This window comes from Neofelis nebulosa, chromosome 11 (genome assembly GCF_028018385.1).
Source record: "Neofelis nebulosa isolate mNeoNeb1 chromosome 11, mNeoNeb1.pri, whole genome shotgun sequence".
Classification (NCBI taxonomy): domain Eukaryota; kingdom Metazoa; phylum Chordata; class Mammalia; order Carnivora; family Felidae; genus Neofelis; species Neofelis nebulosa.
Window position 1 is genome coordinate 95,145,905 of NC_080792.1, and position 20,647 is coordinate 95,166,551.

Genomic DNA, 20,647 nt, shown 5'->3' on the forward strand with positions numbered 1-20,647 from the left:
CAGCTCGCCCACTCAGCAGGTGCCTCTCACCAGCACCCCCAGACCATCCTACCCCAGGGCCTTTGCACCCTCAGGTTCTTCTTCAGGTCCGCACGCGGCTGGACCCTCCTGCTCAGTGTGGTCTCGGGCCCCAACTTCCTCATCTACCCTGCCCTTCTGAGGCCACCTCAGCCCGCCTACCCTCTCTGGGCTCACCTGTCCCTGACTGACTTGTCCTCGCCCTCACTGGACCACAGGCTCCGTGAGGACAGCGGGGGCTCTGGTCTCCTCCCACTTCTAGCCCCAAATGCCTCACACAGCAGATGCAAGGAATGAGCAGTGAGAGTTCGTGGAATCAACAAGATTGTACTCCTGGCACCCTCGCTTCCCACACACACTGACACTCCTGTGAGTGCTCGCATTAGCGTTAAGCATCTCTGCCCTGCACACGTGTCGCGGCCTCACCTTGCACACGTATTTGATGAACTCCAGTGCAGGGTTATTGAGCAGCAAGTGAGAACCAGGGAGGACAGGGAACATTTTTGAGAGCTCAGTGGCGTTCCGGGAACCCGTGACTTTCTTCTGAATCTTCTGAGTGATGGTGAAGAAGTTCTGAGTGAGTTCATTTGCCACGTAATCTTGAGAGAAGGTGATCACTCCTGGGAAGGAAAGGGATGCGGCACATGCTCCCCATTTTGCAGTGATAAGGACACTAAGGGAAAGACACGGTGACCCCCAGAGCAGAGGGCTCAGGTTCCAGGGACAGAGGGGTGGCCTCACGCAGCAAGGGGGTGCTCACCAGGAAGGGCTCCGGCCACCGCCTGGGCCTCTTGGGAGAGCTGGCTGGGCCCCCTCCTCCGCAGGGGGGTGCTCCCCGGGACACTGCGCCTCAGCTCTTCCTTCATGCTGTGGTACACGGCCACAATGTATGCTGCAGAGACAGGCCGCAGGCCTTGAGAGTCAGGACCCAGGGGGCCCTGTGGCCGGTCAGACCTCCAGCCAGCCTGGGCTGAAATATCATTACTAGTCGTGACTCTTGGCTGCATTTGGATGAGCCAAAATCAATTGGAAAAATGGGAATAAGCAGGGCACTTACTGAGGCCCAAGTCCAAGTGCACCTTAGTAGGGAGAGTGCCGTGTAAGCCACACTCACCAACCTTCCTGCCGCACAGTGACACAGTGACAAAACATGGCTCATAACAAACACAAGTCTAGGCTCCTGGTGTCGGCATGCCTTCTGAGGTAGCCCCCCAGGAGTTTCAAAAGAGAAGTAGAGAGAGACTCAAGGGCGAGCACACATGCAGTTATAAACGAAACCACCGCTGTGGCTGCACATCGCTAGGTCTGAGTGGTGTTCCCGGCCCTCGCCACCTGCTCTCCCCTAATGACGAGCTCTGTGTGACAGAGTGTAATGTATACACTTGGTGTGCATGTGATCTCAGACACCCTGGTTTGTAAACACCGGACCTTTATTAACACTGCACCTCTAGACCCAAGTCAGATACAGAAGATTCTGACACAGAAGTTGAGCCTCAAAGACCAGCCAGTGGGCAACTGATTCAGGAAGTTTCCAGTCTTCTGTACTTGGTGTTTACTTTTACTTGCTCTGTGTGCACACGCAAGTCCTGGGACTTGCGGACACGCCCCAGGGCAGAGGACAGGGGTCCAGCCCCGCAAGGCCGGCGCAGCCAGTGCACGCCCACCAGGCTTGACTTCCCCTTTACCTCCTTGCATGCAAACACGCCAGAGCCACATTACTCCCACCGCCAGACTCCGACGCAAGCTAGCGGGCCGGCTCACCCGAAACGATCATGAGGAAGTAGCTCTGGCAGGAGGCTGCCTGTGGCAGGAACTGCACGATGTTCCAGTTGTTTTCCAGCATGTCCTCCACGTCGGGCTCCTGGGCACCTTCCTCCTCCTCCTCCCCACCTTCCTCCTCCTCCTCCTCCTCCTCCTCTCTGCCTTCTTTTCGGGAGTCTTGCTGTAACACAGACGCAACACACTTGAGTCATTCTACACCTGGGTCTACTGACCCCTTGTGCCTCGTGAGATGCTCCATCGAGTCGTTCCACATCCCTGAGCCTGAGTCAAAGTCCCGCAGGATGGCTCTAAGGACGAGGCCACTTAGGTGATGAAGCTGCTTAGGTAACGCACCCGGTGTGTCCTCAGCAAATGCTGATCGTGATTCTCACTTTGTTCTTCCAGGGAATTCACTTTAGAATTCTTTAACTCCCACCTCCCAGGTAGGGAAGATTCACGAGTGGGTGACCTTGGGTGACTAGATCTCTTGTCTGAATCCCACACGTCCTGGGACGGTGACAATCCTACCCAAGGGGCCCTACTGCAGATATCTCCCGCATGACCAAATTCCCCTCTCAGTGGCGCCTTCCACGTCAACGTGTGAACTCTGGCATCCCCCACACCCTTCAAGCAGCATCCACTGCCTTCTCCTGATTCAGCTACGATACCTGCACTTCCCTCCCATCGAGGTCTCCACAGACCTCCTGCCCCAGCACTGAGGACGGCCGGACCTTGTGCACACGCCACACACCCTGGCCAGGCTTGGCTCCTCTCACCCCACACGTGCTCTCCTGCCCCATCCATCTTATCATAGACGCGTGGCTCCACACCCCTGGGTGCACCCACACCCCCAGGTGTCACCTCCATCCATTCCATTGGCTTGTACACTCCATCTTCAAAACCCACCCGAGTCCTTCTCCCAGACTCCACCCTGCCCCCCACCCTCCCCTGGGCTGATGCTAACTGGGCTCCTACTGAAGCCTTGATCTCCTACGCTGTTGTCGACAACACGGGGCCCTAGTGGAGGCCCTGACGTGCTCCTGCTCAGTCTCTTTGTCACTAAAAGCCAAGACTCCAACTCGGCCTTTGGGCCCAAGGAGGCTGCCTGTGGCAGGAACAGTACGATGTTCCAGTTGTTTTCCTGGCTGCTCTGTGCTACCCGTGACCCCCGCCCAGCCCTGCTCTGTTGTCATGGCTACGCTGACACTGTACCCCCGGCCCAGTTCTTCATTCCCTGCTTGCCTGTCCCCTCTTTAGAGGCCTCTGTGACGGTCCCACCTAAGTCAGCCCCCTGCCCCACAGCCTGCTCTCTGCCCTCCCTCAGCCCCTACCGTTGCCAGGGCTGCACGTTCCCCATCTGCCCATTTGCCCACCTCTTCCCTCACAGATGCCCCGGGGGCAGCACGCTCTTGCGGGAACGGCTGCAGGATGGGGCCCAGAACTGGGCCAGGCGCTGGACCCATGAGCACCAAACATGTGCAATGAGACAAAGACGGGCCCCAAAGCTGTCTCGGACCCCAGCCTGGGCTCTCCAGACTGTGACATCTTACCTGTCCACAGTGAATACTAGATGGGACGTTTCCTTTGATTCCACCATAGTTAGAGGGATCCATCCAGAGAAGAAACTCCCAGCACCGAGAGAAAGAAATCGTCAAGGAATGGAAGATCTCTTTAGAATGGACGCTGAAAAGAAGCCAAATAGAAACTGCTTACATGAAATCATTTTTTCTCCACTCTCCTCCTTTTATTTTCGTACCTGCTTACCCTTCACTTCTTAACAAAAACTTACGGTGGATTCAAACTATATCAGCCCTCCAACTTTCCAGAGGACGTGATAAACCCGACGCTAAGGCGACTTCTGCACCAAGCAAGAGGGAGCGGCAGGGACTCGTGCTGAGGGACCAGAGAAGTAAGAGCCTCTCTGCGTGCAAGGAGACTACACAGAGCAGGGACAAGGACCGCTGAGTGCCCGCTCCCACCGCTGTCCGAGAGCCTCAGGACTCACAAGGTGCCCAGGGCTGCACTCACAGCAATCTTGCTTCACCAGTGAACAACAGTGAGCTCTAGACTAAACACGGCTCTGGCCCAGCCTACCTATAAATCACAAAAAATGCTCAAAAGGCCAATGTGTTTCCAAGTAAGAAAGCTCTAGAACATCTACAGAAGAATAAAACGCCAAGGTATCCATGAGACAAGGCATTCACATGTGTTCACAACTGCCGACATCCACTGAGGTATCACCAGGCTCCCAGGCAATGCGTAATCGGGAGAAAAACCTACCACTGAATACAAATCAGAACTGACACAACACTGAAATGGTTATTGACCCTGGATTCTAGTCATAAAGCTAGAGGAAAGACAGAGCAGGCTCAGCACACTCTAGGAATACTAAGACCCAGCTAGGCTTACCGACACGTGAGAGGAAAACCACCCTGGACGGGATGAACGGCAGACTAAACACTGCAGGAAAGGATTAGCAACTTTAAGGACACAACAAAGGAAATTACCCAAAAAGAAACACAGAGAGAAATAAAACTTTGAAAACAGATCTACCTATATATAATTCTATACCAGCAACGAGATCTCCCAAAAATAAAGGTAAAATAAAGGCATGTTTGGACATCCAGTGGCAGAAAGAATTCATTACGAACAGATCCATGCTACGAGTGATTTACAGGAAGTCCCTCAGCAGAAGGGAAAGGACACCAGATCAGAACACAAAGGAAGGCAGAATTCTAGAAATGTAAACACCTGTTGGTGATGTACTCCACGTAGGCAATGGCATCTGCGACCCGCCGCTTCTTCGTGCAGAGGATGATGCGGTTGAAGTTGGCATAGACGATAGAGGACCCCAAGCGCTTGAACTCAGCGATGAGCCTGTAGACCAAGGTCACAATCACCGGTCGCGAAGCCACAGAGGACACCACAAGACATCATGGGAAAACAAGCTAAGGATCCTAAACAAAAAAGCTATTCTAAATATGCCTGAAATCCAGACGCAACAGAGTGAAGATTTCTCGGGGCAAAACAAATACTTGTTTCTTTCATAAACAAAGCCAAAGAGAATCAAAAACAGGAGAAAACATGCTTTCACATCACACAAAAATGGCTAATTTTTACGTAGAAACAACTCATATAAATCAATGAGGAAAAAAACCAACAAAACTACAGAAAAATGGACAAAGGATATAAAAAGAAAGTTCAAGTTCACTTATTATGAGTACTGCAGAGCAAGAGTACACCGGGTTAGCACTTCACCACACGAGGCTGGCCCCAGTGTCTGCCGTGCTGGTGGGGCTGCGGACACACATTCTCAGTCTCTGTCGGACACACAAACAACTGTACAACTTCCACGGAGAGCGCTTTGTCGCTAAGAACCAAATTAGCGTCTTCCTATCCAGTCAAGAGATCTATCAAACCTGCACCGGTGCTTTTGCTAGAGATTATTCCAGAGATGTATTCCCGTGACCTTGGGCACAAGGCCATTCTTGCTTGGTGATCTGTAACAGCCTGAGTTCTGGAAGCAGCCCGAGTGCCCACTAGGATGATACATCCACACATGGGTCTCCAATATCTGCTCTTAACTACAGGTGCAGAACACACACACAGGGCATGAGGACTTGTGCCGACAGGACGCAGAAAGACCGCAGCACACGGCACACCTGTGCAGGATGCTGAGCAGGCTGGGACAGCAGCTAAGCACTCCCTGGGACCTTTACCGCCATGGACCACTAGCCCGGGGCGTCGGCCGGCCATTCCTGTGGATTTGGGGACTGGGGGGGCTGGGGTCAGCAGGGCCTGGAGCAAGCCGCTGGCAGCACTCACTGCAGGAAGAGCTTCTTCATCATGTTGTGGAGCGTGCGGTGCAGGGCGGGGTCGTGCAGCAGCGAGGATGGGGACCGGAGCCAGCGGTAAAAGTGCATCACCTGGTTGTCAGCGTAGATGTTGCGGTACTGTGTGATCTCCTTCACCCAGCCCACCACCATGCTCTTCAGGATCCTGGAAGAAAGGCACGGAGGGTGGCCCTTCGTCCCTGATGCCAGCTTTCCCCTGCTGTGCTGTCACCTCTGCCCCCTCTCCTCATTGTCCAAACCCTATCGCTGGGCCCTCACGTGCGCCCTCAGGCCTCACTCCGCACTCAACGCCTACAACACACCAATGGCCACGGGAAGGGGCCAGAATGGTGCCCGGAGGGCAGCAAAGCCCAGCGACTGGAGGAAAGAGCTTGGCCCCATATGGGGTGCTGGTTCTGCCGCCCTGGGGGAGAGAAGCCCCAGTGACCGTGTCTTAGCTCTTAGGTTTCCAAAACAAGGGCAGAGGATAAATAGGTTTCTAATGTTCCTTCCAAATCCCAAGCCCAGCCATCCTGCCTAGGGAGAGGACTGGGCACACGAACAGAAGGCCAGGCTGTGCTCTCAGGGCACCTGAACGTGCTGCAGCAGAGGGCTGTCTCATCGTAGCTGGCCGGGGTGCCGGCGGCCTGATTGCCGGTGATCATGTCCTCCAGGGAGGCCTGCTGGATCACGTCGAAGCTGATGCCCACGCTGTCGGCCCCCTCCATGTCATTGATGTGGTGGGACTGCAAGATGGTGTTGACGGCCAGGTTCTGGATGTCCAGCTCCACGCACACTGCACACAGAGACACCCCTGTGGTGCCCTTGGGCCGACTGCAGCAAGTGCTACCTCAGGAAACACACCGCTCCCGGGGCAGCCGGGCTGGCTGACAAGCCTGTCACCGAGCGACTAAAGAGCCCAGCCCCGCTCGTCCCACACCCACGGATGCTGCTGCAGGCTCAGTGCCCACACTGTCACGGCCGAGCGCGGAGCATCCGCCACTGGGCGTTCCCGCCACCGCAGAATGGCAATGCGTGGCGGAAACGCCAGCAGCCGGGGACCCCCGGTGCCTCAAGCACCTACGCGTGGAGTAGCAGCCCGGACAGTTGATCTCCACGCTGGCCTGGTCGTCGAACTCCATGACGAGGCGATTGTCGTCGGCCTCCTTGCCGCCCAGGTCAGGGCGCGCCGTGGGGGACAGCCAGAGCAGGTGGTTGTGGCGCTGCAGGTGGCGGGCAAAGAAGAGGTCGGAGCCGAAGGTGGAGATGTCTTCGGGCAGGTTCCCAATGGGGATGTGGAAGTACCTGCAGAGGGCACGGGGTCAGCCCCAGGGAAGGGACGGACGAACCGGGAACTGGGCTAGAGCCCAGAAACGGAGAAATGCCCTCCACTCCCCTCACCTGCTCATCTCGAAGGCCTGGGACAGGCAGGTGTCCAGGTTGAGGTAGTGGCGGATCATGCGCCGGGCACCGAGGCGCTGCCAGTCCAGGACTCCATAGCTGACCCTATCAGCCACGCGGACCGGCACCAGCGGGAAGTCCTCCAGGACGGGCACCTCGCCAGCCAGCCTCTTCAGCTCCCAGTTGGACTGAACAGCGATGAGTGTGGGCCCACGGCGCTCCTCCTGGACATAAGGGAAGCAAGCGGCTGGGGGGGAGGGGGCGTTGGGGGGAGGGGCTCACACACAGAAGCCCCACCCCACTCACCTTGTAGGCCAGCAGGAAGCGCTGGATGGCTCTGCAGATGGTTTTCAAGTCGGTTTCAGCCCGAACTTCAAAAGTGTGTTTGGGGGGAGGCAGGAGCTCGGGGCCCACCTTCTCCATCAGGAGGCTGTGCTCGGCGGTGTACAGGGCGCTGAGGCTGGGCATCTGGTTGCTTCGCACCTGTACAGTGGGGGCCGGGTCAGCCCTCTCCCCACGCAGGTGCTGCCGCAGGGACCCCTTTGTGGCTCCACTTCAAAAGCCATCACCACAGGCACCGGGGGTAGAGGCCCGTCCCGCCCAGGGGCCTGTCCCTCCCCGAGCCCCTCGCCAGGAACTCACAGTGTCCAGCACGAACACAGACGCCCTGCGCTGGGAGGGCACAAACAGGCCAAAGAGCGCCTTGTGGCCTTGCGCGTGGTGGTACAGGAAGAGGTGGCGGATGCTCCCTGTGGGGCAACACGGCCGTCACCCCGACGTGCGTGGGAGGCCGGGCCGGGCAAAGGCAGCGGGCACACGTCCTACCTGGTTCCAAGTAGCTGAACTGGGCCAGAGAGCGCATCTCCAGGTGCTCGAGAGCAAAGGTTTCTGCTTCTCGGCCTGAAAGGTGTCTCACCAGCTGTTTATTGACCACACACACGCAGCCCAGCTGCACCAGGGCCCGGAACAATAACGGAACCTGGGAGAGGGGTGGACAGGGCAGGGTGAGGCCGCTGCCCGCGTGTCCTCAGCAGACACGCTGCTGGAGTTCACCGGGAAGGTGGCCCAGAGCTGGGCTGCTAGCCCGTCCACGCCACACGCAATTTTGCTTCCTCCATTCCATCCAGCCGGGAAGATGATCACCTGTGTCTCGTACACGCCCTCGATGTCTGGGGCCGACAATTCAGTATTGATCTCGTTGACATGTTCCTGATACATGTCCTCGGGCACCGAGTACTCGTAGAGGTTGTAGACCACGTTGGAGCGAGGAAGCACTCGACTGACCTGGTGAAACAGGGCGCCAGCCTGGTCACAAGGCTCACCGGTGACGTCTGTTGAACTCGCATACTCCGTGCATCCCTTAAATAGTCATAGGGCTTGTGCAGCCGCAGCCACACGTGAGCCCCTCAGAGCCCGTCTCTCCTCACAGGTAAAACGAAAACCGGAAGCTGTGGCTGTAGGTTCAAAAAGCAGCCTGGGGCTCATGAAAAGCAGAGGAGCTTTGGGGCAGTGAGGGGAGCAGGCGTCCCCAGGTTATTTTCCTGTTGTCTGCCAGTCAGAGGACGGGTGTGGGGGAGCCAGAGAGCGGAGCAGAGCAGGGCACCCAAAGGGAAAACCTCCCCACAGAAAAGGTGTCCTCCGAGGTTACAATGCAGCATCGCATCCAGGAAAGCGACAGGAATCCCAGACCATCTGTTCTCCCCCTTCACGCGCCCCGCCCTTTCCAGGGCCGCACGCCCCTGAATCCTGGTGGGGGCAGAGTCCCACCTTCTCCAGAAAGCCTCTGGAGTCTAGTCTCAGTTACAAACTCCCACATCTCGTCGCAACTGGACGTCAGCGCATTCCGCGCGTCCCAGCACCCACTGCGAAATGCGCACGACAGCCTCAGTAAACGAGCTTCGGGCAGAACGAAACTAGCTGGACTCCACGACAGGCTAACCTACAGGCAGAACCCGGGTGTCCAGGGAACGGTGGTGAGCCAGGGCTGGGGGAGGGGACGATCTGCAAAGGGTCCCAGTTTGTTCTGAGGGAGATAAAACGCTCGAGGACTGGCTGTGGCAGAGGCTGCAGGACGGGACGCGCGGAAAGCCACTGAACCGCGCGCTTTCACCAAGGGAACCCTGAGGCATGTCAAGTCTGTCCAGGGAGGCTGCTAACATGAGAAGCGCCTATGGAAACAGACTGCAGCCACGGACACACGTCCCCCTCGTCCCTCCCCTGCTCCACAGACATCGGACGTAAGCGGATGGCGCCCCCAGGACACCGGCAACTCCAGTCCCTGAGCATTCGCTCTGTGCCCGGTGCTCCACAGACACCGTTTCACTCCTCACAGCACCCCAAGAAGGTGCCCCAGCACACCCGGCTCAGCGTCACAGCTCACCAGGCTTTCGTGTCCACAAAGCCCCATCCTTTATGTGGCTCCCTCATCGCTGGGGACACCACCTCAGAGGCGGAGCAGACAGCTGACCACAGTGACCAGCAGCATGTGCTGCCCCGTACCTTGCGGTATGAAGGCCCCTCCTCGGCTTTAGCCACCCGCTGGTTAACATAGAACTGGCGGGGGATGTTCAGCCTGATGCAGTACAAGTCACTGCTGATGACGGCCCACAGCCTGAACAAGCCGGCCTGGCTGGTCTCACTGATCTGGAACGGAGAGAGCAGACCACGTGTCACCTCGACACAAACCGTGCTCACACTCCTGAGTGCTCTCCGGCACCAGCCCCAACCACAGGGCTCAAAAGTAACGGAGGGTCCCCAGGATCGTGAGCTGGCCAGACACCCCTTCCCATCAGCTGTGATGCTGCCCTTGGGGGGCATCCCACCCCCCAAACTGATGGCAGTCTGCACCTGCACAATCTGCCACGGAAGGTCCAAAATGCTGCGGGCGGCTCTTCGCAAGAAGCCCCCCAGCCCGGTGGCAGGCCTGTCGCGGACAGCCCCAGGCCGAGGGTCGCCCTCTGCCACCTCCAGACGCCGCCTCTTCTTGCGACCCAGGCGCTGCCGGGCCTGCAGCTGCCACTTCTTCTTGTGGAATCGGAGCCAGACCAGCCACTCTTCCTAGGGCAGACGGTGAAGCAAGTCAGGAAGAGGGGGCAGTCAACACAACCCGGGAGCACGCGGTAAAGCAGGAACAGCCTTGCACAGCAACTGCACTGCACAGCTTCCCAGCGCAGGTGTCTCTGGTGAGGACGCCTCTCACCCATGCAGGGCCCCGGAGCTACGTAGCAGACTCCACGGGAGACCTCAAGCTACAGCTCGGGCCAGGCTGCTGCCCCCGCCCCCACCCACCGGCCACGTCGACGTGTCACCTGCGTGGTCCCGAGGGCCGGAGGCGGCCCCAAGATCTCCTGCCAGGGCACCGTCAGCTCCAGGTCCTGCGACTCCCCCTGGCTCTCCCAGAGGACGCGCTTTCTCCTGGTGGCAACAGGAACCGCTGAGCGCGGTGGCTTTGCCAGGCCGAAGTCCTCCATGTCCGGAGAACCAAGGCTCTGTGTGCCTTCTGGAGCCTGGGCCACGCCCACCTGCAAAGACCCAGGAGACTGAAAACACCACGATCTCTCAGGAAACTCCGCCTCTAGAAATACACATGTGGGATCAAATGAACAGGCTAAGATACTTGTACACAAAGATGTGCATCTACTGACTGATCTGGTTCCAATTTCTAAGAGCGAAAAGGTCAAATAGAAAACATCAGTCGAGTACGACTATTTTTCCCTTGTTTGCTCTGGGATTCGCTCCTTCTCGTAAGACAGAATAAAATACTGCAAAGAACAGGTCCTCTCTTTTCCTTCCCAGCCCCCAGTGCTCTAGTTTACAGTGTGCTTTTGGGGGGTGGGGAAAAAAAAATAGTAAAAATAAAGTTCACTTTGCATTCCAGCAGCTGAGAATTTTCTTTTGGCTCCCCTGATTTCAGCTAAGCCCTTCATTACACTGTCTTTAGTACTGTCTAGTGTCTCTACAGGTTTTCACTTCACAGTTTAGAAAACGGGAGTCCCAAGGCACACTGATGCACTGACTCCCTGAGCCCAGTTACTGCTCTATTCACACAGAAAACAGTCCTTATCCCTGACAGAAGGCCCAAGGCTTCCTATGCCAGAAGAGCCCCCCAGGTGGAAAGAGTTGCCTGTCAGGTACACAGTTTTAGAAAGAAAGAAAAGAAAAGAAACACTCTAGACACTTGAATGGGAGCATCCAAGCCTGGGTAGCATGGGGCCCCCACGAGGCCTGACGGGCATGGCTCGGCGGCCCTGGGCCCCCTACCGGTCTCCTGCCTTCGAGGACAAAAAGCTCACTGATCTTCTTCTGCTTGCAGATGTCATTCTTCTCCAGAAGTTTCTTGTGCAGCCAGTCAGGGTGCTTGACGCGTGGCACCGGGTTCTTCACCTACAAGAAGGTGACACCAATCACTTACCGATCACTTGTCTGACTGCTAGTAGGGGCCAGGCCCAGGTTTCCATGGCTTCTGAGCCACACCAGGCCCTGTCTGCATGGGCGGGGCCTCACCTGCTGCAGGGCCGCAGGGATTGTGATGATCTTCTGTATGGCACTCCCTAGCCGCTCAATGTAGTAGTCCCAGTCCAGGATCTGGGTGCGCACAAGGAGAAACGTTAAGAGGAAAGCAGCAGCAGCCCCGTGCTCCACTCTATACCGAGCACCACACTGAATGTTTCCTGTGTCATACTTATCCCACCTGGAAATTCTAGGGCAAGAGGTACCCATTTCACAGAGAAGGAAACTGAGGCAGAACACTTGAAGAAAGGACTCCCAGGATGACAGTTAGTAGCTGGCTGAGCCAACACAAGAGCCCTGCACCAGAATCTAAGCGCTGCCCGGCACTAGTTTTTCTGGTTTTGTCCTTAAGTGGAACTACTTCCTCACCCCCTGTGTGCAGAGAGGAGGACATCGAGAGTGGAGACTCAGACAGAACGATGACCCGAGTCAGGGATACTGTGCTATCGACTCCTCCTCCCAAACTTCTCAGAGTACAGAAGTCAGCACTCACTGTCCGAATATCGAAGTCTTGGAGGGAAGAACTCTTAAGCCATTTCCGGAGAAAATGCTTCCTCACCATGGGCTCTGCCTGGAAAATGGCGAGTGGGACGGCCCTGGGTGAAAAGAGGCACAAAACTCACAAACATGAAATCTCTCTAACTCTGTACAGCGTTGATCACGTACATGTATTTCACATGGAAATAAGGACTTAGAACCTAGATTGTAACCTCTTTTATTTAATGACATTGTTTTGTATAAACTACAGCTAATATCTAATGTTTATCCTATTCAATAACCAAATAATCCTTCACTGTATTAAAATACCACGGATTAATGCACGATCCCCCCACTGGTGGCCGTTTGGTCTGTGTTGTTTGACCACTGTTAACAGAGCCATTGCCAAAGTCCTCCCCTGAATTACATATCCATGTGCGTGCATGTAATTAGACATTTCTAAAATGTTACTCATTGAGTAAGATACAGAAGAGTCTATCTGCTTTCCTGAAAGAATGCGCCAGTTTTCATGGCACTAGCAAGGCTGCAGGGCAACTGTTAATACCTTTCCTTTCACTGGAGGAAACAGTTGTTCCTGTGAATTTTATAGACGCAAAGAAACTTAGAACACAACAAACCCCTGTGCACCTATCACCTAGTCCTATCAAACTTCATGCCTTGCCATTTTACGTCACATTTGAGAAAACAGATACAAGGATGAGGCTCTGTGCAGCGATCCTGACTGTCCTCACAGAGCTAAACACAGTCCCTGTCTTGGCGTTTACCAGTCCCACGCCCGCTCCCATACTACTATTGTCCGCACGTATGTGTAAACAAACGAGAGTGTTGTCCACGTCTGTACATTTTATACAGATGGAAGTAGACTGCCTGTGCCAGCGCGCGCATTTACCACGCAGCTGCGATTCAACCGTTCCAACGCCCGCATAGCATTTCACTGCATCAAAAACACATTTGCCCATTCTCTGATTGAGGGACACTACGGCATTCCCAACGTTTGCTATTAAACACGATGTAAACCACAGGGGCAATCATCCAGGACACATCCCCAGACGTGCTCAATTGTGAGGGGGATCGGGCACCATCTAATGCATCATGCACTGCTGGCTTCTCCAAAGTGACTGTCACCACCCTGTGTACATGTGGGACAACTGGTATTAACACACTTGTTTCCCAATTACAGCGAATTTGCACATCTTTACATGCACTGACCATCAACTTCTTCACTTGCAAATTGCCTGTTCATAGAAGTTGCCTACTTTCTGTGTTGCCATTTTCTTCAACATTTTTTATTTATTTATTTATTTTTTTTTTTGGGACAGAGAGAGACAGAGCATGAACGGGGGAGGGGCAGAGAGAGAGGGAGACACAGAATCGGAAACAGGCTCCAGGCTCCGAGCCATCAGCCCAGAGCCTGACGCGGGGCTCGAACTCACGGACCGCGAGATCGTGACCTGGCTGAAGTCGGACGCTTAACCGACTGCGCCACCCAGGCGCCCCTGTTGCCATTTTCTTAATGATACACAGCAATTCTGCATTTTACTCTCCATGTAATCTGTTTTAGCCTTACACCAAATTCCTTCTTTTGTTAGAGCTCTGGGAATTTCTTTTTAAGGAAATATTTGCTGTGTTTCATTCATTTGCTCCCCACCCCCTCCACTCCAGACCTTCCTAGCGTAGGTGAAAACACGCATTACTGACGTGTCTAGCTTTATCAGTTACCTACTGCTATACTACAAACCACCTCAAATTCCATGGATCGAAACAGTAACTGTTTTGGCTTATGAGCCTAGGATTGAGGTGGTTCTGCCCGGGGTCACTTGTGTGGCCGCTGTGGCCTCCCCTGCAGGTGTGGCAGCTGCTGCAGTTACCTGGTCCTGCCTCTGCAAGGGACCCCCGGCCCCTAGCAGGCTGACCAGGCAGCCAAAGGGCAAGAGCAGAAGCATGAGGCCTCCCGCAACCAAGGTTCACTTCCGCCACGTTGCATAGGCCGCAGCAAGTCACAGGACTGCCCAGACTCTGTGCAAGGGAAGGAGTGTCATGGGAGGAACGAGGCCCTGTGACAAACGGTCACAGAAGCACTGCTGTGGCCATCTTTGAAACGTTTTCTCTTGTTGGTGCTTAGCACTTCCCCCATCTGCCCGCTGTTCTCAAGGCTTGTCCACAGAACCACTTCTAGTCCCTGAGCTCTTGGTGGGAAATTCTGCCACGGTTATACAATGATTCGCAGGAAGAAAACCTTTTGTTCTAGAAATCCATGCCCTCAACACAGTTTTCTCCTGTTCCATTCACACGGTCCCTGCACGGTTCAAGCAGCCTGATGAGCGACAGGGTGACAGCAGAACCACTGCCGACCCCAAAGATTCCGTAGTCGGGAGTGGAAGATGCCGTCTGACAGAACCCTTTGCTGTCACGCTGAACGTGTTTCAGAAGCTGGAAGACATTTCTGTCTGTCGGTAAAGAGAGCTGAGCCCACAGCATTGGCAGTGCCATGGAGCCTCGGATGCTAGAGCATTCTGTGCAGCTCGCCAGAAAGACCTCTCCAGCCAGGGTGACAATGGTCTCCTCAAGGGTGTGAGTGATCCAGGGCCTGCCCTAGACCTCAACTGAACTCTGTGATGGCTCCCATCATAGCAACCCCCGCTCCAATACACTCTCACATCTCTGTGCCTGCTGACTGACAGGGTACCTTCAGTCTAGGCCCCCACAACCCAGGTTCCGCAGGGGACCAGAGCCCAGTCCCTGTCTTCCACACCTGACCATCCTGCTCTTTACAAGGAAGCTGACATCGCTACAAAGGGACAGAGGTCCCATAACAGACTCAAGCTTCCAACCCGAACATCCAAGACCGTACGGAATCTCTTCCTTAACCCCAGAAACCCTTACCTCTCTGTGACTGGAGAGCCCTCGGGCTTCCGGGAGATGATGTAGCGGCAGCTCAGCCCCGCGTCCTTCACCATCTGATCCCCCAGGAACTCAGCCAGGCGCTTGGCTGTGCTGATAGACGTGGACTTCTGCTCCCCATAATCTTCCAGCTTCCGAGACATGGAGCGGTTCTCAGAGATCAGCTCAAACAGCTCAGAATCAGGCATGTTCGCGGCCTGGAGAGGCAACGAGCAGATCACACAGAAGGAACAGAGCGCTATCCCAAGCTCACTGGGACATCTCCCCCGAGTAGCGAGCTTCTCCAGCCTGATGGGCTGAAGGCAGCGGTACAACACGGTTGTCTCATGCCAGTGAGTAGCAACGCTACAAATCCACACACAAAACCTTAAATTCCATTTTGTCGAACTATGTAGAAAACGTTAAAAGACGTTTACTGAGCTACTGACACCAAAGTTAACAGAAAAAGAGGAAAGACAGAATTAGTGATATTTTTCTCCTAAAACAAAAAGAAAACTAGGGAAAGGAGGAGCCAGGAAAAAGGAAAGAGAGACACTAGCCCCCCGGAGAGCCATGGGACTAAGAAGGGAGGAGTCGGAGCAGTCTGAGGACAAATAGCTGTATCTGCTCCTGTGCACATGCACCCCTGAGCCCCCGGCCCTGCTGTCCCATGTGCACACATCCCTGACCCCCCAGCCCTGACATCCTGGAAGATTTGTTTGGATCCTGTTTCGTGTGTTTTTCTCTCTTGGTGCTTACTCTCATGTATGGGCCAACTCTACAGAACAAGACAATATGCCTCAAGCTGCAGCAGCCCACAAAGCAAAGGAAGCCAGAAAAGTTCTAGAATATCCATCCCAGTATTCCTTTCGCTTAGAAAACATTAAAATAGTGAAAAAAGCCTACATGATACCCAACATTTACAGATTAAATTAAGTAGTGCAAACTTGACAAATACAGACTAAAGAGTAACAAATAATGATAGATCCCATGAGAAGGTATGTTTCAAGGTAAGCCAACACTGTCATTTAAACTGTAGAAATTGCATATTCATTAACAGGGCCTACAAAGTAAAAAAAAAAATCAAAGAAGCTGATGGGATCACTGGTAAATTTTTCTCTTACAAATCCTTTCACTATGCTAGGTGCCTCCTTCCTGGAATTCTGTCACTGGGCACAGGGTCCGACTGAGAGGGACTGAGAGGCACCGACTAGGAAGTCCTGTTTCATCAGAACACACCCTGTTCGCCAGGAGCCTGCAGGACCCTCACGGCCAGGTGGAGGGCGGCTCACCTTACTGTACAGCACGTCCAGCCAGTAGTCAGCCACCTTGGCGACGGAGCCATACACTTCTTCTAGGGTGCTGCCCTTGAGGAAGGCCTCAAACACTGAGGACTGGAAGATTTTAATCAGCTGCAGCTCCCCCCGGCGTTTGATCTCGAAGCCCTTTAGCTCAGCCAGGGAACCGTCCTCGTTGAAGACAGCATATCTGGAATCACAGGCGAGCCCAGCGGTGAATGGGGGCCTGGGATGCTGGCTGTTAGTCACTGGCTCTCCACCTTCCCCTTCTCCGTCCAACCCTCCCCTCCAGCATCTACTAGGCAGCAAACATCTCCCCACCCTGAGGTTCGTATTTCTGACATAAAAACAACATAAGAGGCTGCAGCCTGTAGAACGAGAACCTAGCAGGTGGAGAGCAGAGATGGCGGGATCTGTGTTGGCAACAGCTTTCCGTACTGAAACAAAAAGGTCAAGAAACAGAAGTAGTCCCATCTGGCCTCCTGGTCCACTTCCCGGATGGGTTGTTAAATCTCATTCATTTCTCCCCAAGCACAAAGGCTGTGGGATTCCTACCTCTTCTTCAGTTTCTTGCCCTCTTCCTTGGAGGCTGGAAGGATCATGGCAAGGTAGGGTCCATCAACCTCAAAAAAGATGCTGTTCTCTGAGCGGGTGACATAGGTGAGTGAGGCTGGCTCAGTCAGCTCCTGGTACTGATCATTGGTGAAGCCTTCCTGCAAAACAAGAGGAAGCGGAGGCAGCTTCGCTCCTGACCATCCAAACCTCGAAGTGACCAGTTGCCCGTGAGGACTGACCAGACCAACAAACTGGGGTTCTTCCATACAGTGGACACCACTCAGCCAGAGGAAGAGGCCAAGTTGTGACACACGTCAGATGTGGATGAACCCCAACACATTCTGCCAAGCCCAGAAGCTTATACACCTTGTTTCCATTCACAGGACGTTCTGGAAAACGCACAATTAGCGTTGCAAAGGAACACACTAGGTAGCCAGGGTCTAGGGGAAGAGAGGGAGAAAGGCCGATCATAGAGGCAGCACTCGGGAACTTCTGAGGGGTGGAACTTTTCCACGTTCTCTGCGGTGGTGGAAACAGGACCCTGTGTGGCTCAAAACCCACAGAACTGCACTCTACGAAGAGTGAATTTTACTGTAAGCAAATTAAAAAGCATCCAACCAGGATGTCAGGCAACCCCAAGGGAAACTGCAGACTGGGACAAACGATCCCACTGAAGGGCCGGCTTCAGTCACTTTGGCAAACCTGGTCGTGACGAGGTAATACAGACTAAAGACAGTAGCAACTATACACACACACTGTGCTGTAGTCGGTTAAGTTTACGGCACACGGTGGCACAATCCTGAAGCCATTTTACAATTTTACACACACACTAGTGAACAAATAAACATATTGAGAAAATGAGGGACAGGCTTCTCACTGCAAGAGAAAGACGTGACTAACGGAAAGGGGACTAGATTGGGGCTGGACATATAGATGTGGATTCGTGTCCTTTACGTACATACGTAGGTTTTTTAAATGTTTTGAGAGAGAGAGAGCGCGAGCGCACGTGCGTGTGACAGAGAGTGTGAGCGGGGAAAAGGGGTGGAGAGGGAGAGGGAGAGAGAATCCTAAGTAGGCTCCATGCCCAGTGCATAGCCCAATGTGGAGTGTGATCCCACAATCCCGGGACCATGACTTGAGTCGAAACCAAGAGTCGGCCACTCATCTGACTGAGCCATCCAGGCTCCACTTGCATTTCGTACTTTAAAGTGCACACACAGGGGTGCCTGGGTGGCTCAGTCAGTTGAGTGTCCGACTTCGGCTCAGGTCATGATTTCATGGCTTGCGGGTTCGAGCCCCGCGTCTGGCTCTGTGCTGACAGCTCGGAGCCTGGAGCCTGCTTCCAATTCTGGGTCTCCCTCTCTCTCTCTCTCTCTCTCTGCCCTCTCCTGCTCATGCTGTCTCTGTCTCTCAAAAATAAACGTTAAAAAAAAAATTAAAGTGCACACGCAGAGAAATAAACCTAGATGCATGCGTGGACAGGGCGATCAGGCATATACATATCTCCTAGCTCAATCTGAGAACAGCTAGAAGCAGTTACACCCAGCAGCAATGAGCATCTGCACTTGACCTTGGTTTCCAATACCCTCTCCAATGAAAGGAACCTGGTTCCTCAGAGAAATGGCGGATTCCAGGGTGAGGACTAGGATAACCAAGATGAGGCTAGAGTGCCTTCAGGACCAAGAAGTAAGAAAGTGCTAAAGAAATAAATTAATTAAATTAAAAATGCCCCAAACCCAAACCACAGACCAGGGACACGTGTCAGGAACACGTAGGCAAATGTGAAGGAGGCCCTAGCAGCCCAGGAGGAATGAGCTGAGTCACAAAACACCAGGGCAGGCCTGGGTTGTAACCCAGTCTAACCAATATCGACGACGAAGAGAACTGCTGAGTGGAAAGAGGGGTGATACGCTTCCTTACAGAGGGATTCCAATAAATGTACCAGGACTGTGGGAAAGCGGGAGCCACCGTTGGGGAATGTCATCGCAGAACCACTGTCACTCAAACCAGTGAAAATTAGGGAGACACAGGACATCTGCACGGTCTCAAGTATCTCCTCTAGGGTTCTTCAAGGCTCTGGTGGCTTTAACACATGGCCAGACTCTCCGACACCCCTGCCCGCCGGCGTAGGCTCGATGCCTCGCTCCAGCAGCAGTAGAGGGCGGGGAGACAGCAGCTGTGCCTGGTGACCAGAAGCGCAGACCCTGACACCATGCAGCCAAAGAATGAAACACGGGTCATATCGCTAGCGTGCCTTAAAAAATGCAAATAATCTCATTTGATAAGATACAACCAACATGATAAGAAACAACAAACCCAAATGAGGGGCAGCCAACAAGACACCTGAGCAGGGCTTACTGAAGACAGGGAGCTGCCAGCCTGGGGGGACTAAGAAGACAGGAGCCCTAGAGAAACCGGGAAATCCAAACAAAGACTGTGGCTTGGTTATGGGGCTGCGCCAACGTGAACTTCTTAGTTCTGATAAGCGTGCCACGATTTATATATGTGAACTAATGTTAGAGGAAAGAGGCTGAAGCATATATACAAATTGCGTTCTACTTTTAAAACTTTTCTGTAGATCTGAAGTTACTTCAAAATACAAACTTAAAAGCGAAATAGTCTGCTGCTGTCCTACAGGGAACACAGACTCACTTGAGTGTGAGCACAGCATTTTCTGTATAGATCCTCAGGCTACAGAAGAATCTGAACGGCGTCAAGCAGGGTGACGTGACGTTAGGAAGGGGAACGCGCCAGTGTGACAGCCGATGCAGTCCCCCCCCCCCCCCCCAAATCCCCATCAGAGTAGAGATGTTAAGAACCCAGGCCCGGGGGCGCCTGGGTGGCGCAGTCGGTTAAGCGTCCGACTTCAGCCAGGTCACGATCTCGCGCTCTGTGAGTTCGAGCCCCGCGTCGGGCTCTGGGCTGATGGCTCGGAGCCTGGAGCCTGTTTCTGATTCTGTGTCTCCCTCTCTCTGCCCCTCCCCCGTTCATGCTCTGTCTGTCTCTCTCTGTCCCAAAAATAAATAAAAAACGTTGAAAAAAAAAATTTGAAAAAAAAAAAAAAAAAAGAACCCAGGCCCAGAGATAGCAGGCCCTCCCTGGAGACCCAGGCTCACCTTGACCATGATGTTTAACATGGCCCCAGGGTAGGAGATGGTCACCTTGGGTTTTTTTACACTGGTCGTCTTGATGACAAAGTTTTCAGGGAAGCTGTTGGGCAGGACGCACCATATTCCGTCTGTGTCCAGCTCTAAGGGCCTCCTTTAGAAAGAGAGAAACGAGGCCACGTGGATGCTGGACCATGGCCTCCATGCAGGAAGTACCCAGTGTGAAGGCCCTTCCAGGCCATGGACCCAAAAACACAATGCCCACATGCTCACTCCCCGTCTGTGCCCCCCAGCCTTCCCCCCCGCAGGCTGTCCACTCCGGCAGCTGACCAGAGCACAGCGCTCACCCAATCTGTTCGATCAGTTCCCGCGCCTGGGTGATGATGTTGGCTCCCGTGAAGCAGACAATGCCTGCCATCTCCATGGAGTACCAGCGAGCCCTGAGGAAGACAGTCACAGCCTGGGGGTGGGGTGGGTAGGGCTCCCCGCAAAGGGTCCTTAGAGGAGGTCAGGAGGACACCGCGGAGGGGATGTCTGAAGTGGGGCAGGAACCGCGGCAGCACGGGGCCGTGCTGAGGACACTCCGCCCTGCTTCAGGGTGTGGGGCTGGAGGCGGCATGCTCTCTCGGTACCAGCCCAGATGGTCCCGTGCCCCGCCCCCCCTCCCACCAGCCCTCTCCCTCTGTCCCCAGCTCCATCTCGTGCCTTCTCCATCTCCCAGACCCGACGCTCATCCTCCGACTGCTCAGGGAAAGCACAGGCCCACAAACACCCTCAACTCCCCACC

At 54.3% G+C, this 20,647-nt stretch overlaps 1 protein-coding gene across 2 annotated transcripts in view; it reads right to left on the reverse strand.

Moving 5' to 3' along the window:
• The window catches only part of POLE (DNA polymerase epsilon, catalytic subunit), a 45,556-nt gene that overhangs the window by 5,145 nt on the left and 19,764 nt on the right, over positions 1-20,647 (reverse strand). For both annotated transcript variants that reach the window (XM_058691563.1, XM_058691564.1), the window contains exons 22-45: positions 20,208-20,300; positions 19,870-20,014; positions 16,754-16,911; positions 16,193-16,388; positions 14,904-15,118; positions 12,016-12,118; positions 11,517-11,597; positions 11,274-11,396; positions 10,322-10,534; positions 9,861-10,070; positions 9,513-9,656; positions 8,157-8,297; positions 7,839-7,992; positions 7,656-7,762; positions 7,320-7,496; positions 7,014-7,237; positions 6,697-6,917; positions 6,204-6,408; positions 5,605-5,778; positions 4,531-4,656; positions 3,330-3,462; positions 1,780-1,960; positions 779-910; positions 445-638 (exon numbers count right to left, since the gene is read on the reverse strand). In XM_058691563.1, the coding sequence (XP_058547546.1) occupies positions 445-638; positions 779-910; positions 1,780-1,960; positions 3,330-3,462; positions 4,531-4,656; positions 5,605-5,778; positions 6,204-6,408; positions 6,697-6,917; positions 7,014-7,237; positions 7,320-7,496; positions 7,656-7,762; positions 7,839-7,992; positions 8,157-8,297; positions 9,513-9,656; positions 9,861-10,070; positions 10,322-10,534; positions 11,274-11,396; positions 11,517-11,597; positions 12,016-12,118; positions 14,904-15,118; positions 16,193-16,388; positions 16,754-16,911; positions 19,870-20,014; positions 20,208-20,300 (3,850 nt within the window). The remainder of the gene's footprint in view (positions 1-444; positions 639-778; positions 911-1,779; positions 1,961-3,329; positions 3,463-4,530; positions 4,657-5,604; positions 5,779-6,203; positions 6,409-6,696; positions 6,918-7,013; positions 7,238-7,319; positions 7,497-7,655; positions 7,763-7,838; positions 7,993-8,156; positions 8,298-9,512; positions 9,657-9,860; positions 10,071-10,321; positions 10,535-11,273; positions 11,397-11,516; positions 11,598-12,015; positions 12,119-14,903; positions 15,119-16,192; positions 16,389-16,753; positions 16,912-19,869; positions 20,015-20,207; positions 20,301-20,647) is intronic.